Raw genomic sequence first — 18,487 nt, 5'->3', positions numbered from 1 at the left:
ATAATTTCTGTTTACTACTGTGGTCCTTGTACATAAATCATGATTGTGTTGTTCAAACAATGTTTTGTTTTAGTAGCAAGTTCATAAAATTATTTTCCATGGGAAATGATGTCTAAAAAGACCTTAAGCATTGCTTTCCACTTTTCGATTCCATTCCATTTCATAGCTATTATTAAATTTAGGGCTGTAATATACACACAAAAAGTATAAGGAACTGTTTCTGAAATTTAGGAATAAATTGCAAATTGCATAAGCAAGATATAAATGTACCAAAGGTTACATAACAGAGAGATTAAAAGCAGCAGTTCTTACATAATGATATTATAATTTTTTTTCTGCTCAGATTGTCCACAGGCAGTTCATCTTCCTGGCTATTATCAGAGATAATATTTGTTTAGCATCTGTTAAACACTTACTATTGGTCAGCCAGTTTTCTTATATCTTCTAACCCATATTATGGTTCTATAATAGAAATATTGGTATCTTTTTTAAAGATGAAGAAACTGAGGCTCAATAAGATTAAGCAACCTGATCGAAGCCACAAAGTTAGCAAGCACAAAGGCTAGGTTTGGAGTCCAGCTTTGCCTGGCAGACAAGCTCACATATCCTACCATTATACTTTCCCATAAATAAGTCCATATGTTTAAAAGTTGTTTTTATTTTCTTAAAATTTTCTAAAACAGTGGAAAATGTTTTGCTACTCAGATTTTTTCTGATAGCTGAAAGGTGAGGAACAATGGATGACTAACATGATTGTGTGGCCTTATCAGACATTATAACATATAATTTACACTTCTAGATATCTCTTCACTTTTTATCCATATCTGCCAATATTGGCTCAAACCACTTTATTTACTCTTTTTCATCATTAAGCACTCCTATCATTATTAACTCGTTTCCTTTAATTGTTTTTATTTGTAATCAGTACACATGGCTCATGATCTGCCCTGGAGTTTCCTTTTGAGATGTTTCAAGATATTAGTTCACAGAAAGACTATAAGAATAGAGAAAATGTGACTATGAATACCAAAAAACAGAGACCAAAATAAGGCAGGATGTGTTCTTTTAGGTATAAGAATTTTGTATTTATCTCCTGTAACTCTTTTTTAAAATGCTTCAGTTCCATGTGTCCCTCTACATACAAAAGATTAGAGCAACACATCTTGGGTTGAGAGATTTACTATGATTTTTTTTTCTATTATTTACATTATTTTTCTGGGTCGGAGAAAGGGGCGTAAGAAATAAATAAATAGGATCCTCACTATCATTATCATAAAATAATTTACTATGGACCAACTTATGGGTGGCCTTGTTCAAAATGACTTGGACATACATTCTCAGCATTAACATGGAATGATGTCCAGAGTTCAGATAATAAAAAGATATTTGTTAGGCTAATGCTTAGTTATGCATACTATTTTGCAAGGGTAATAAACAGAATGAATAATGACAGAGACTTATTTTGGATACTAGAATCTCAGTTATAACAGCAAATCCCTCCAGTTCTAGAATCTTTACAAGGGAGTACCTATTGGTTGTAATCTGACCTTCCATGAAGATAAGACACATGTCTCTAAGAATAATATAAGACACACCCTGGAATGAGAAGTTTATAAATATTACAACACAATTAATTCAAATATAAATATATTTAGTAATATGCAAATACAAAGATGTTCTTAGTTATATTTTACTTTTTCTGGTAGATAAGAGCACTTGAAGCATCCTCTTCTGCATTAGTTAGTCCTTCTTTATGTGTTCAGCATTTTTCTTGGTTCATACCTATCACACATTCTAGAGCCCTTATTATTTGCAAGTTATTTGCAGCTTGTGGTAATATGTGATCCAAATGCCATCCCAAGTGACACTGAAAAATTACTAATGATGTTACTCTTTTACAAATAAACCTCTTCTTTTACCCAAGTATGCTTCATCTGTGTTTTCTCTGTTGATATTATAAATGTGTTTCTCCATCTCGAGATAAACCAATGGCTTTTTACAGTTTTTGATAAGAAGAGTAACTTCCTGAGTGGGATGGAAGCTAATGATAAGTCTGTTTTGGAATGATGGATCTTACGACATGTTGTAGGCAAAAGAGTCATAATACATCCTCCATCACCACATTTATCATTGTGACCTAGATCACTAAATAATTATTGTATACACATTTAAAGAAAACTTTGTGATAATGAATGAAAGAATTTTACTTTTTAGACCACACAATGTCAGAATGTATTTATAGTCTCTCTTGAAGGGACTATAAATAGTATAGGGGTAGATATACTATTAAATAGTATAAATAAATAGGGGTAGATAAGGGCACTCAAAGAGGTAACAGTTCAACCATTAGAACGGTGTTTGAAGGAGGAATTATAGAGCCCTAGAGCCCGACTTTTCCAGGTGGTGCAATTTTAAACAAATTGCTGTGTACAAACAATGCATATCACTGGTGAGTTTCACCACTCTTTTCTATTGTCCTAGGCATTTATCTCTTCACTCCAAGAAACTCACTGTCTTAGGAGTACTCATAGTGGCTTAGAGTTCCCAATTTGATGCCAGATATGAGTAATTCCATGTATCCCTTGCCTATTCCTCTCCACTTTTGCTCCATTAGGATTCTACTCTTCTATTGATTATTTGTAGTATGCTTATTCCTAAGAATTATGAGAGTGGGGTGAAAGAGTCTGAATAGAGGCCCACATATTTTATTGTTTATTGTAAACCAACTAGAGATTACTAAATAAAATGTTATATTTTCCCATTTTGACAGACATATCTTTATAACAACCTGGATGGCCAGGTACAATGTTAGAACTTTTGGAGTCCTCAGGAATACGTTGGCATGGAGAGAAATGGCTCCAGTCTACAGTCTCTCCTCCATCCACTTCTAGCATATATTGTGAGAGGTCTTACATGCAAGTTTTTGGACACTCTAGCCTACATATCCAGGATCTGTATAGTTTCCCATCACACATTGACACCTGGACCACCCATTCCTTCCTAAATATATGCACACTAGTGGCACAATCTGCTGTCTGGGGATTGAACTGGGGAAGATGACATTACAGTTTCTAGATAAAGACTTGGAGTTATTTGCAAAGGAAATTCTGGGATCACAGGGTCTGGAAGGGGAGAGTGCAGAATCTAAATGAGCCTTTTTCTTCACTCCACACTTTGTACAGTGGGGAAGGATGTGGTCAGAGAAGGACAAGAGTGATACTTGTTGGTTTACTGCCACTCTCCTAGTCACATGAGACACATAAGTTAACAGACCACAGTGCTTGACCTTATAGGTCTATATTCTGGGAAAAAGAGAGACAGGTTACCAATACTAAATCTAATAAATGTATGAATGATATAATATGGTAGAAGGTAAGAAGTAGTGGGGAAAATATGAGAATTGAAGCAGGTAGAAGTGTAGGGGCTACAGTGTTTAACAGGTTTATCAGGGTTGGCCTCAACTGAACAAAAACTTGAAGGTAGTGAGGGAGTTTGCCAAGAAGATAACAAGATGAAAGGAAACTCAGATTTTTAAGGGCATAATGCACAATTTAAGGTAGAACTATAATTTTCATGTGAAAGAGAACTGATGACTAGATCATATACTGTAGTTCTGTCTAATAGAATTGTAAGGCCATAGAATTTAAAATGTTTGTTTTGCCACCATAAGAAGGTAAAAAGAAACAACTGATATTAACTTTAATAATACATTTTATTTAACTCAATTTATCTCAAATGTTATCATTTCATCATATAATCTTCAAAATCCAGAGTGTGTTTTGTACTTACAGCACATCTAAATTTAGACCAACTACACTTCAGTTGCTCACTAGCCACATATGGCTAGTGGTTATTGCACTGAACGGCTTGAATATTTGGATGCATCAGTGAAAGGATTTTGTCTGTTACTCTGAGTGACTTAGGAGATGTTTCAGAGTTTTAAACATTGAAGTGTTGTAATTTGATTTATGTCTTTAAAATACCTTGGCTAGCCTGAATTAATACACCATAAGGATCAGGAATAGACACAGGGAGACCTATTGCAATAATCTAGATGAGGAAAGATGATGGCTCAGGTGGGAGCCATGGATGACATAAAAAGTAGTTGAATTTCCGATCATTCTGAACATAGAACAAATAGTATGGATCACACTCGGGGTGTCAGAGGAGAGTCAAAGATGACTGAAATTTTGGCCTGAAAGCCAGAAAAGATGGAAAAACCTTAACTGAGATGAGGAAGGCTGCCAGAGGGGTGAGGGAAGAAAGGAGTTCAGCCATTGATAGGTGTATCTGAAAAGCACACTAGACATCCAAGTAAGGATGGTGAGTAAACAGTTGGGTATAAATCTGGAGTTTGGGGAAAGTATAGAGATAAATGTTTGGAGATCACCAACTTTGAAACTGAATAAGATCACCAAGGGAGTGAGAATAGACAGAGGTGGGAAAAAAGTACCAAAAACTGAGCCTTGGAGCATCTGAAATGAAAAGGGTTAGTTAGAATAACATGAAATTGGTGTTAAAATAACACCAAATACTTGAGTGTTTTTGTATCATTTTTAGTTTTTTTTTTTAAATTCTGACATTTATCATCATTTTATCAAAAAACTTAATATTTAGATGCAACTCAGGCTTTCTTCATGACAGTTTTGCTTTAAAATGTCTCACAAACCCTCAAATAATTAACTCATTATACCTGAGTGAATTTAAACAGTGGGCAGTTAAAATTAAAAATGTGGTTGGAATGAATTTATAGCCAACAAGTAGTTTTTTAGTTGTTTTTTTTTTTTTTTTTTTTTTTTTTTTTTTTTTTTTTTTTTTGAGATAGAGTCTTGCTCTGTCGCCAGGCTAGAGTTCAGTGGTGCAATCTTGGCTCACTGCAACCTCCGCCTCCTGGGTTCAAGTGATTCTTCTGCCTCAACCTCCCAAGTAGCTGGGACGACAGGTGCCTGCCACCACACCGGCTAATTTTTTGTATTTTTAGTAGAGATGGGGTTTCACCATGTTGGCCAGAATGATCTCGATCTCTTCACCTCATGATCCACTCGTTTCGGCCTCCCAAAGTGCTGGGATTACAGGTGTGAGCCACCGTGCCCGGCCACAACAGTTTGTTTTTAATACATGTCGTTTATGTTTGTGTTCCCCGGAGATGTACAGGGCAATTGTTATTTGATAAATATAGCACTAACCACCAATAAAGCCTTTTTAAATCTATCCTACAATTTACAAACTAACATGGCTTTGTTTTACTTGTGCTCACCAATTTGCTTTTTTATGTAAAGTCTCTGAGTGATGGTTGTGTGTCCTTAACTTATTGTAGTCTGTTGATAAGCAAGACCTTTATTCATTTAACTATATTCAAATCTCAGGTATGAAGAAGGTCTCATAAACAAAATCCATTATTTTACTATAAGCACATTCATAACTGTTTAAAAGAACTACAACATGTAGTTCAAATGAGATTTTAACCCTTTGTGATCTTTTTTATGAAGCCAATTATTTAGAATATGATACGGAAAATAATGTATTAAGCTAAAAACTGAAAATTAGAGTTTAATAACTCATTTTAATCTAAATTGCTACATATACATAGTGACAAATTAGTTTTATAACACAGACAATTGTTTGTGTTTGTGTCTTTTCAGTCTGTTCGAGAAGTCACAGGCTATGTGTTAGTGGCTCTTAATCAGTTTCGTTACCTGCCTCTGGAGAATTTACGCATTATTCGTGGAACGAAACTTTATGAGGATCGATATGCCTTGGCAATATTTTTAAACTACAGAAAAGATGGAAACTTTGGACTTCAAGAACTTGGATTAAAGAACTTGACAGGTAAGGAATATATACATAATGGCAGATATGCTTTCATTATCAATATAAGGCAATGTACACAAAAATGTATATGTAGGGTTACTGTCATATTTGTTACATTAAGGAACACTCTAAGGCATTTAAATATCAGTGATTTGTTCATTTTATGAGCAATGATGCCCCGTGATGCCCTTGTTTTTGTTTATAGATTTTGTAAGTGCAGTGTGAAGGATACCATAATACTGTATCTCAGCTGAACAGGAGTAAACTCTGGAAATGCTCTGTAACTGAAAACTGAGATATGAAACATGCTGTGTTTGGTGGTTTCAGGTGAACAGTGGACCATATCATCAAATCTTTGCAGTAATGCAATAACGAATAGAGCTTAGTAATACCCAAGCTATTATATCTATTTCCATGAATCTTTAGTTTTCTGCACAATCACCTTATTTTTGGAAAATATATCTAATTTATACAGTTTTGATTTCTCTTATTCAGTAGCTCACTAAATGCCATCAGCAATTCTTTCTCAGAATACTTCAATAACATCAGATCATCAGAGTAGTTTTTTCTCATTAAGATTGGAAATATATGATGTAAGCAACCTAAAATTATCATCCTTCTATGAAAAACACTCAATAGGAATTTATTTTGTAAGCCGGTTCTTGCCATCCCACTGTTACTTTTCAGTTCGCATAGCTCAGAGTATGTAAAAGTCCTTGTAGGAGGCTTTTTGGTATAATGGTTCTAATCATGAATTTTATTCATGCATACCTGTAATCAAAATGAACTGATTACTGAGATTGCACCATTGCTCTCCACCCTGGGCAACAAGAGTGAAACACCATCTCAATAAATAAATTAATTAATTAATTTAAAAAATAAAAGCTAATTAGTGAATAATTAGTACCTCACTGTGGGATAAAGGAGTTTTCATTTTAATTTACTATAAATTAATATAATCAATATATTTTGCATCCAAACATGTAGTGGTTTTATATGTACTTTGAGTCCAATAAGTAGTCCAAATAATTCTTGACATTGAAATATTAAACAGTTTAGAGATATGGCCTTAAAATATAACAAAAAGTAAGATGAATATTGTCAGAATATTGAAATCATTTGTTTCTTATATTTGAAGTAGATATTAAATTTATAGTTTTAAGTTAGACATAGCTTCATAGTTAGCCAGACATGTGAGATAAAATTGGGATATTTTGGGTGAAGAAAGGAATACTGATTGTGTTATTTATTTTGGACATGATTGCTATAGAGTTGATGAAATAATGGTGAATGCAAATTGTTCAGAATTTATAGATTCCTTCATCAACATTTTCACTTTTATTTCTTTCAAAGATAGTTTTCTTACTGAAGAATGGAGTTTTTTACTAAATTACTACTTATATAGAAATAATGATAGGAGAAAGAATTTTGGAAATGAAATGTGTAGAGAACAATTGAGTGATTGAAATTAGGGATCTAAAAATACTGTAATACGATCCAGTTAAAACCTGCATAGGAAGCATTGTGTTTTCATCATGATTTCCTTCTGAATATATTAAAGAAAAAAATTGAATAAGTTGCTTCTCAAACTTTTTATAATACTTGAATCTTGTTATTATTCCATAAGATGTGCTGTTTGAGGAATCTTTCCACATAGAGAATTTGTCTTTAAATAGTTCCCTTATTTATTTTCACATTTAATACCAGTACTACTAAATTATTAAAACAGAGTTATTTAATCCATCAAAATTATGCCACATTTAAACATACCTCATAGTGAGTATGTGCATAACTTGTATTACTTAAGATTGTGACAGTTGTTCAACTTGCGCGTACCAATATATAACACTATTATTTCAAGAGTATTATTATTCACTTCGCATGGAAGCTGTTATATTTTCTTTTGCCGTAGTACAAATGGATAATTAATAAGTGATTAAGAAAATGAGCTGATTGTTTAGAAAAATAGATACTCATTCAAAAGATATTAATTTCTTTGAGTGTGAATTGAAGAAAGTGCAACAAAATGGTAGAAATTTAGGCTAATATGGACATTTTTCAGATATTTTATTTATTAGGTGGTTGACTGCTATATGCCAAAATTATTCTGTAAGGGAAACAGTCTAGGGTCATTGAACTTTAGGTATTCTGATCGATAGTGTTACTCCAATTGTGAGAATCAGAAGTTACACGGACACATGATTGTGTTTGTGTGCAAGAATATGCAAGAAATGACAGAAGACACCTAACTGTTCACATGAAGAAGAATATGGGATAAAATTTACTCTATGGCAAAATCTTAAAAGGCTAAATGTTCTAGGTAACCCTATTAAAGCAACAAACAAGTGTCATAATTAAGTTCAGGTAAGATTGTTTTTGTGCTTTGGAAAAATATTTGTTTTATGTTGCTTGTTTTTGTGTTATGCAAAGCAAAAATTTTAAAACAACATTTTTATATTCTATTAAGGGCAGAGCTACTGGACTGGCCTTAATTTTTTATACCTGGTATAAAATGAGGGGAAATAGCAAATCTGCTGATTAGTCGGATACCTCACTGCCTAATCTACCATACTGTATTAAATTTTTAACTCCATTCTTAAAGGACCAGCACCATGAGCATCATCCAGGAACTTAGAAATGCAAATCCTTGGGCTTCACCTGAAACCTACTGAATGAGAAACTCTGGGGGTGGGGCCCAGCAACTTGTGTGTTAAGTATCCCTGTAGTGATGCTGACGATTACAATTTGAGAAGCACTAATCTAATTAATGGTATGTTACCAAGAGATGGTAGCACTATATCCAGTTAAATTCTTCACAATTATTTGTATTCATCTATCATCTCGCAAAGAGAAAGGAAGGGATGGGACAGGAACAGATAAGGTTTTGCTTTCATGACAAGAAATACACTGTATGTTCGGGTGAAAATGAAAATAACTCATGAGGATCCTGGAGAGCCACTTGGGTGTAAAATGACTTAAAGATAAGGAAGATGCTGGGAATAAATTTTTCTATAATCGTTTTGCCAAATACCAACTTTGTATATTGATAAATCATTAAAAAGGCAATAGTAATTCATGATGAATTTTCTTCTTAAGCAAAATTTTATTTTTAAGTACTTTCAACAAAGTAAATAACCAGTAACAATTATGAGGATGGGAAGTGCACAGAGTATTGTAACCAAGAGTTTTGAGATGAAGACTTTAAGAGTTCTTTTGTGTATATTTGTATATGGTTTGCATTTCTACTGAAAGCTTTTTCACTGTTTGATATTAGAATAGTATGTGTTCAGAACAGCACATTAGCTTTCTACAAACTTTGTGTAACAGAGATATTTAGTTAACATGAAGACTGTCATTATACACTAGTTAATGGTTGGATGTCACTGAGACATATACAGATTAATTCCCACATTAAAAATTCCTATTAATTAGCTTGATGTTCACCAAAAGTTGCTGCATGGCCTAAAAAATTACTGCAGATCTTACTTACATACTTTCATGTTGGTTGTGCCCGAGACAATAAACAGATTTAAACCTATTTTTCTGGCCAAGCAGAAACATTTGTTTTACTGCTGCTTCTCACATTTCCCAGTATGTATAGGGTAGACGATAAGTAGAGGGGAAAAGAGGCAGTTGCCTAGACTAAAAATAGGCCACACAATCTATGAAGGACTGAGGAACTTATATTAGCATACTCTAGGTCTAGGTGTCCTGTTAACACTGCCTTACTTTTTTCTTGCCAGTGGAGAGGTTACACTTCCATCAGTGCATCCCTTCAGGCATATGATCTTCTATATCTTGAGGCCATTGGGAAGGTCCCTACTGCATCAGAGAAGTCCATATCTGGACAGGGGACACCATGTCTTCCATTAAGGTCGCTTGCCCATGGCTGTGGTTCTTATTAATCACTCTTGATGAGGATGTCCTGCTGACTTTTTTAAATCACCTCTTTCTTAACCAAACATTCCTATTCAAATTGACATTTAATAGTATATATACAATCTTAATTAATTCTGTAAGCTTCTACTTGTTTAGTCACTAGTCTGGCCAAACCCTAAAAGGAATTATATGGGCCATAAAACCCACCATTACTTTCTCCCTTCTGCAATTTATAATATCACCTCATCTGTTACTAATCGTTGGTAATATGATACAATTTAATCTACATATTATATTGTAGATATAAAGGAATCTTTCATAAATACTTAAGTTTAATTCTATTCTATTTATATCCCAAACAGGAAGATAAACACTTAAGTTCATATCTATTTTGTTTATATCTTAAAAGGAAAGATAAATGCTTAAGTTCATATCTATTTTATTTGTATCCATATAAAATAGATAAATGTAGTTTGATCTTGATATGGAATGATAACCTAGGTACAAATTTAATACACTATACATATATTTATCACACTAAATTTCAGCTTAAATAATTGAATTTTTACTTTTTAAATGATGAGAATATCTTTAGAGGAGGTGATATTTGGGATGATACGAAAGTACAGAAAGTACAATTGGTGTTTTTTAAAAATTAACTGAACCCTCTACATATTTTCAGACCAACACATTCACATGTTTTCATCTTTATTTGGTATTTTATGGACATTGTAATCATTTTGTTAACTGTGTACTGGATAATCTTGATTAGATTATTATTTGAGGTATGGACAAACAAAAATTTAAAACAAAAAGTAAAATACCAAAGTTATTCCTAGAAGTCCTCAATAGTAATGAAAATAATATATGAAGTTTGCTGGATTCTGGTAGATGAAAAATAGAATAGAAGGCTTGATGGCGCATGCCTGTGGTCCCAGTTGCTCACGAAGCTGAAGCAGGAGGATCCCTTGAGCCTGAAAATTTGAGGCTGTAGTGAGCTATGATCACGCCACTGCACTCCAGCTTGGGTGGCACAGAGGGACCCTGTCCCAAAATAAATAAATAAATAAAATACTCCATCCAGAAACTACAACATCTAAATGATGTAAAATGTGAAAGAGGTGGTATCTGAACATCACACTTGAATGTCTGCCTTCAAATGTGCATAAGTTATTAATTAAAATAGTACATCAAAGTAACGTAGTACCTTTTCACATTTAAGTCTCTCAAGCTTCTTTGGCATTATTCAGTAATGGTCAAATAGATAACCTAATGTCAAAAAGGACAAGTCACTTGTCATTGACTCAGTATATGTCATAGAGTGATGTGCAATTGTGAAATCAGAAATGCTCTCTGTGCAAATGCCTGGCCTACCACCTACAGTCTGGGTGTCTCTCTGAGACTCAGATTTTTTATCTTGAAAATTGTAAAGAAAATTCCACCTCATAGTGTTGTAATGAGCGTTAAAGAAAGAAAGCAGGGAACTTGTCCATTAAAGCATCTTTCACGTTGGGGGTGTTTAGAAATCTTAGTGTTCTTCCCTTGTATCTTTTTGTTTATAGTTTTCCCTTGTTTCACCACATTGAGAAAACTATTGTATTTGTTTCTGCGTATTTGGATAGATTCCTATTGTTTCCTTGGGGCTTTGGGTGTGACCTGTTTAGACAAAAAAAAGTGTTCCAAATTTCAATGTGTCTTCTAACTACTTTGTGCATAAGATCTGTTTCTCTGGTGATGAGAAGCCCGAGACTGGCCTTTGTCTACTCTCAGGAAGAGTGCTAGCTTCGCTACCTCACAGCACTTCTCTCCTGTCTTTCAGTGTTTCATGCCAAGCACCTGTTGCCCCAGCCCTTCATTTCAAATCTCCATCATCATGTTTCATCCTTCATTGGCCCTGACATTTGTCTTGACCTACACAAGAGACATATTCATTCTGAGTTCCTTTTCTTACATGAGAGTTGCTAAGCATTCTTCAACTACCCTGTGAAAGGTCTTGGTAATGTTTGAGTGGATTCAACCAGGCTAGTTCAGGGATTGTTGTTAAACAGAATGTTTAACAAAAGTACTACAAATGTTTACATTAGAAGATCTATTCAGCATATTGTGATATTTGCAGCCAAAAAAAAAAAAAAATCTAAGAATACTCTTAGCTTCAGGATAAATTGTTTGGAAAATGATTAGATCAAAACTAATCTATAGTGAAGCTTGCATGAGTCAGAGAGAATCAGTGAAAAGAGTGGCACGTTCTTTGGAAAGAGTCAATTTTTAGATCAGGTCCACAGTTTCTGGAAATGATACTCTCATCAGTGTTTTAAAGAGCATTGTTTGCTTGTCATGTCAGACTGTGTATTGACTAGAAAAATGAGAACTCCAATAATGTATTTATGTCAGTACATAGAAACATATATTTGAAAAGAGGAAATGTTATAATTAAGAGATCAGAGATTTATAATGGCCATTTCAGCAAATTTTGCTGGGACTTATGCTCAGACAACTGATTCTTTAGAGAACTGATGAGTGGATTTATAGAACTGAATGAAGGGGAAATGAGAATTTCTCCTCCTGCTGTACCAAGAATCAGAGATAATAAGGAGAGAAATCTGAGGAGAAATAAGCCAAAATAAGTGGTGGGGTTGGGTGTTCAGGGAATAGAATCATCCTTTCTCCTCTGCTCACATGTTGTCAGTCATGACTGGCAAGATGATCTGCTCAGGGCATATAATTCAACTCCCTTAATTTATAACCCCTTCAGGAGTCTTAAAGATGCCTCACTCTTTGAAGAACATTCTATTTAATCCCTAGAGCATCCTTTAGAAAATATTAGGGGAAGCCTAGCATTATGGAATCTCTCAGGAAACTTCCCTACTTGGAATCTTAAACCTTTGTGATCATTCTTACTTTTTCTTAAGATGCACTAAAATCTGTATTTTTTCCTTCCATAAGAGAGGAAGCTTATATATCCTAAGGAAAAAAAAAAAAAAAAAAAACGTTTAAGGGCAACAAACCCCATTGCTTAAAGCTCATTGATTGAGGAAACATGCTTGTTCGCTTTGGTGTGTAGAAAAGGAGGAAAATCTTTGCTCCTCAGAGTCCCAAATGTAGTACTAGAAAGTGAATGGTTATAATAGAACCATGAGTCCATTGTTTTGCTCTGAGGAAAACAGGAAATATGTCAGAGTACTCACCTCTCCACCCTTACCCCAGGACGTTAGCTTCATCTGGCTTTCAGACCCTGAACTGCAAAGAATTGCAGAATTCTCTGCATCTATCCCCAGTTACCAAGGGAGGCACAGCAATGCTGGGACCAGAATCACTGTATTGTTGCACTTTCTGATTTCATGGCAGAGGACTTGTAACAGTAAGAATACTATTTGGGAATAAACCAAATCAATCTCTCTCTCTCTCTCTCTCTCTCTCTGTCTATCTATCTATCTATCTATCTATCTATCTATCTATCTATCTATCTATTTTTTTGTTTTGTTTTGTTTTGAGATAGAGTCTCGCTCTGTTGCCCAGGCTGGAGTGCAGTGGTGCTATCTGGGCTCACTGCAAGTTCCACCTCCCGGGTTCATGCCATTCTCCTGCCTCAACCTCTCGAGTAGCTGGGACTACAGGCACCCGCCACCACGCCCTGTTAACTTTTTGTATTTTCAGTAGAGACGGGGTTTCACCATGTTAGCCAGGATGGTCTCTATCTCCTGACCTTGTGATCCGCCTGCCTTGGCCTTCCAAAGTGCTGGGATTACAGGCATGAGCCACCACGCCCAGTCACCAAATCTATATTTTAGAGGGAATGAAGAGTGCATGCTAATTCTGACAGACGTCTATGGCAGTTTTTTAAAGTATGTAAATATGTCATCAAGTTTAGTCAGAGGAGGCAGCCTCAAGCTTGGCAGAACCTAAAACCCTCAGTCAGAGTTCAGAAATGAGGCTACATGTTGTTCTTTTCCAACGTTTACCAAAGGCATGATAATTGTAATATCCCATATGTTATAGAAGTTTACACTTTGCAAAATGCTTTCAGTTTCCTTTCAAAAAATCTGTTTCATACATAGCCCTGTAATGCTGACCTGGCAGATATCTTTATTATAATTTTACCTCTAAGAAAACCAGGCCAAAGGTCTTGTGGCTAATCAGGTGAAGCTTGTGCTGAAATCTAGATCTGTTTACCCGTTCTTCATATTATGTCACTCCCAAAAATTGTTTAAGACAATTGCTTCAGGCAAAACTATAGTCAGTGAACCATTAAATTGGCTGAAAAATGTAAACAATCCAAGCTTAAGCAATAGGTCTTAAGGTTGTATTTTAGAAAGAATTTGTTTTGATCATTGTGTAATGCTTGAATATATCATGAATGGTAAGTTGACAATAAAATACAAGCAAACATACAATACAACAATATTGTAAATACTGAATTTGATTTTTTTAATCTATTACTCATTCTATAGCCACTGTGATTCAACTATGGCTTTTTAAAAATCAAGCTTGCTAAACTCTTAGCTGTAATGCACCAACATTTATTAATAGACTTAATTTTACTGGTAAAACTTTAGGATTCTTTTGAAAAGTAATGTCAATTCAAATACTTACTAGCTTTGTTTTGTTCTACTTGTACATTCAAGTCGTTGTGCTGAGATATGAGCTATTCTAAATTATTTCTACATGCCTGTCTTCTCTCAGTAAATATTATATTTCTGACAATTGTTTACCTTCCATCTGCCATGTGAAGCCCATTATTATTATTATTTTTATAGTTAAGCATGTGTGTGGAGTCAGGAGGTCCCATTTTAATCTGTTTTCTTCTCAAAAGCTGCACTGTCCAATAGAACTTTCTTGGGATGATAGCAATATTTAATATGTGCTACACAACAGAGGAGCCAGTAGCCAAATGTGGCTGTTGAGTCCTCTGAATGAGACTGCTATGAATGAAGATGTGAATTTTATTTTTATCTAATTTTAATTAATTTTAATTTAAACAGCCATATTTGGCTAATGACAATCATATTGGACAGTGCAGCACTAAAGGGACTACACTTTTACTAAATCCAATCCAGCAGGCAAGGACTTACAAGCAGAATAACATGGAGAATCACAAGACAGGCTCAGAATCTGGGCTCCCTGAGTCAAGTTCTATTCTGAGGCAAGTGATTCAACTTTCTAAACTTCAGTTTCCTCATCTTCAAATGAACATAACGAGAACGCTCAGTTGTAAGATGATTATAAAAGTTAAATTATGAAGTACATATTGAACATTACATGCAGTTCTGGAAATAAATATGATTTATTATTTTTTAGGAGAAGCTTGATTTTGGTAAAAAAAAAAATAGACACAGTGTATTTTTATAATTATTGAAAGCATGTTAGGCTTATATCATCAAATTGTAGAATGCAGAACGTGTCATTTATGATTTGGGACCTAACTATATTTTGTATTTGAGTCAGCAGAGTTCTGGATGGCATGCATTGCTTCTAAATATGTTTTAAGCTGCTGTGACTTGAGTTTTCCGTTGGTCAGAAAAATGACACTTTAAAAATGATTTTTTTTACTTTTACCTTTAGTTTCCACAGTATAAGTATCCATTTAAATTAGAAATAGATCTCAAAGAGATATGGTTTGGCTGTGTTTCCACCCAAATCTCATCTTGAATTGTAGTTCCCATAATCCCCACATGTCATACGAGGGACCAGGTGGAGATAATTGAATCATGGGATTGGTTTTCCCCTTCCTGTTCTCATGATACTAAGTTAGTTCTCACAAGATCTGATGGTTTTATAAGGGGCTTCCCCCTTCTCCGGGCACTCATTCATTCTCCTTCCTACTGGCCTGAGAGGAAGGATGTGTTTGCTTCCCCTTCTCCCATGATTGTGAGTTTCCTGGGGCCTCCCCAGCCATGCTGAGCTGTGAGTTAATTAAATCTCTTATCTTTATAAATTACCCCATCATGGGTGGTATGTTTGCAGCAACGTGAGAATGGACTAATAGACAAAGTCTGTCTCTGTAATGGTTTCACTGAAAGATGTAAATGTTAATAGAAGATTATTAGTAGTATTCTGAAAAATCTGTTAAGAATTATTTCTGGAATAGACACTGCCCCATTATCTTTAGGACTCTCTAGTTCATGTTAAAAGGTTTTTTTTAATATAGCATTTATTTAATAACAAGGTAACACAAAAAGTCCTTTTATAAAATGTTTTCTCAAATAGCTATCTGCCATACTTCAACAAATTTAAGTCATCAATTATAGGAAAAAAATTGTTGTTGTTGTTTGTAGTCCACACTTTCTAAAAAGAGAAAAAGTAAAAGCACCAACATAAATGTAAAAGATTGTACAAGGAATCAGGATATTAAAGATATTAGATCCAAAAATGTATGTGTTTTAGAATTAATACAATATAGTAACATTCAAATAGGCTAGAAGTTAAATATACCTCGTATTATTTTCCTAGAATTATAGCATAGCTATTGTAATGGTGAAACTGTGTACTGTGGAAGTATATAAAATAGATTACAAGAAAAATGGTCAATGTTTCGTAAATGATGAATAGAATTCTCCATTTATCTGTATCTATCAGGAAGTAGATAAATGAGAATTTGCATGGCCCAGCACTTTTTGGCATAATAAATGTTACTAACCAGGAAACTTTAATTATTGTTTTTGTTTTCCTTTGAGATCTAGCTGATTTATCACTTCTACTGGAAAAAGAGATGGAAATATAGTGTAAAGGTAGAAAAATACTTATTTGGGGAGTTTTTCTTAAACTTTGTTCTCATATTAATATGTCAAATAGATCTGAAGATTGTTATTATACATCAGCATGGAAAGAGGTTCTGTCTTCTTTAACAGTCTACCTGAAGTACAAGTTATTCTAGCTGTCATACTATTTTCCCTCTTCCTTAATATTTTATTATCCATCTGTATAACATATTTTATTTCTTCTAGCTATAATTTTATTGTAAGCCATGTAAAATTATTTAGGTTATTGAATCACAATGACTGTAACAATTTTGAAAGATATTTGTATGAAAAAAGTGAAAAATGGGGATCCATAACTTGTTTTTTCCATCTAAGACCATTTAATTTACTCAATTTCATTTTCTCTGTGGTGAAAATTAAAGGTTTGATTTTTGTATTATTAGTAATGTTGAAAAAAGCAGATATCAAAAGGGTATTTTTGATTTTCAATTTACTATGAAATATAAGGACTTCAAATTTTAATTTGGTCTTTTTTTTTTTTAAGTGGCAGTCTCAGAATATTCTGGCAAATATTCTGGTAAATAAGTATGTCATTTTGATTTTGATAGGGCCCTAAATTCTCTGAACTTTCTGCTTTAATGTTCAATGGGATGATACTGGGTAGGATTATATATCTGGTGGTGTACAAATAAGAACACAATAATAAATTCTACTAGTTTTTAAAAATTATTCATATAACTAGAATTCGTTTAGGCTTTGTGCCTTTGGTTTTAATGACTTGCCTTTTTTTTTAGGATAATAAATGTAGAAAGCAAAGTATCTTTATGGCATAATACAGCCCAGGGCAGAAATACTATTGTCAATAATAACAATAATAACATCCATAATTAATAAGTATTTACTATGTAGAAGTGATTTGCAAATATTCTCTCTCTTCATTTTTGCAATAACCACGATTAGTAGGTGTGTTAGTTAGGGGTCTCCAGAAAGACAAAAGGGATATAGATATAGGCAATGATAATAGATATTTGAGAGAGCATTCATTAGGAAAATTGGCTGCTGCAATTATGGAGGCTGAGAAGTTCCACAACAGGCTGCCTATAAGCTGGAGACCCTGGGATGCTGGTGACCTGGCTCATTCCAAGTTTGAAGGCCTCAGAACCAGACAAGCTATGGTGTACCTCTCAATCTGAGACCAAAGGGCTTAGGGTGCAGGGAGCCACTGTTCCAAGTCCTGCAGTCCAAAGACCAGGGAGCCTGAAATTGGGGTCCCACAAGAGAGAAAGAGTGTGTACTGGCTTCAGATCAATGTATTCACCTTCCCTCTGTTTTTGTTCCTCTGGGTCCCCAGAAGATTGGCTGTTGCCCATCTGCGTTGAGAGCATATCTTCCCTACTTACTCTACTCATACTCACATGCTCATCTCTTCTGAAACATCTTCATAGGCACCCTCTAAAATAAAGCTTTACCAGGTTTCTGGGTATTTCCTAATCTAGTCAAGGTGACATCTAAAGTTAACCATCACAATAGGTTACTATTACTATTTCTATTTTGAAGATAAATAAACTGGACTTAAAAAATATTAAGTAATATTCCCCAAGGAGGGCATACAGTAATTTATAGAGTTCACATTTGAAGCCAGGCAGCATAATTGCTGATTTTCTTTTTATCACAATGCTATAAAGATTCTGAGAAGAAAGGGAATCACATGACACTGAACTTTTATTATCCTCTGCTATGTGTGAATGAGCAGGGGATGCATAAAATTATTCATTGGTCCAGGTGTCACCTCTTCAAGGCAGGTTTTGTTTGTTTGTTTGTTTTTAGCTGAATGAGACTTTGCTTAGTGTAGATTTTTTACTTAAGAAATGAAACGATTTTAAAAGAGATACAGATTGTGGAATTTGATTAAATTATTTCTTATATTGAAAAGTATGTTATCAAACTACTTAAGCTTATTTCTACAGACACAGGGAACTAAAGTAATAAAATGTAATAACAGAATGGACTGAAATGCCCTAATTGGGCCCGCTGACTTCATGGCCTTTTCTTTATTAACACTAGAAGACAAAAAAAGACAATTAGTTATATTTGAAGTGTGT

General features: G+C 34.3%; 1 protein-coding gene across 1 annotated transcript in view; it reads left to right on the top strand.

Moving 5' to 3' along the window:
• Window positions 1–18,487, top strand: part of ERBB4 (erb-b2 receptor tyrosine kinase 4) — a 1,186,765-nt gene that overhangs the window by 602,274 nt on the left and 566,004 nt on the right. Inside the window, exon 3 of the mRNA XM_015110887.3 lies at window positions 5,643–5,829. Within this exon, the coding sequence (XP_014966373.3) occupies window positions 5,643–5,829 (187 nt within the window). The remainder of the gene's footprint in view (window positions 1–5,642; window positions 5,830–18,487) is intronic.

The sequence above is a fragment of the Macaca mulatta genome, chromosome 12, assembly GCF_049350105.2.
Source record: "Macaca mulatta isolate MMU2019108-1 chromosome 12, T2T-MMU8v2.0, whole genome shotgun sequence".
Taxonomy (NCBI): Eukaryota; Metazoa; Chordata; class Mammalia; order Primates; family Cercopithecidae; genus Macaca; species Macaca mulatta.
Note: the sequence above shows the minus strand (reverse complement) of the source record. Positions and strands in the feature narration are given on the sequence as shown.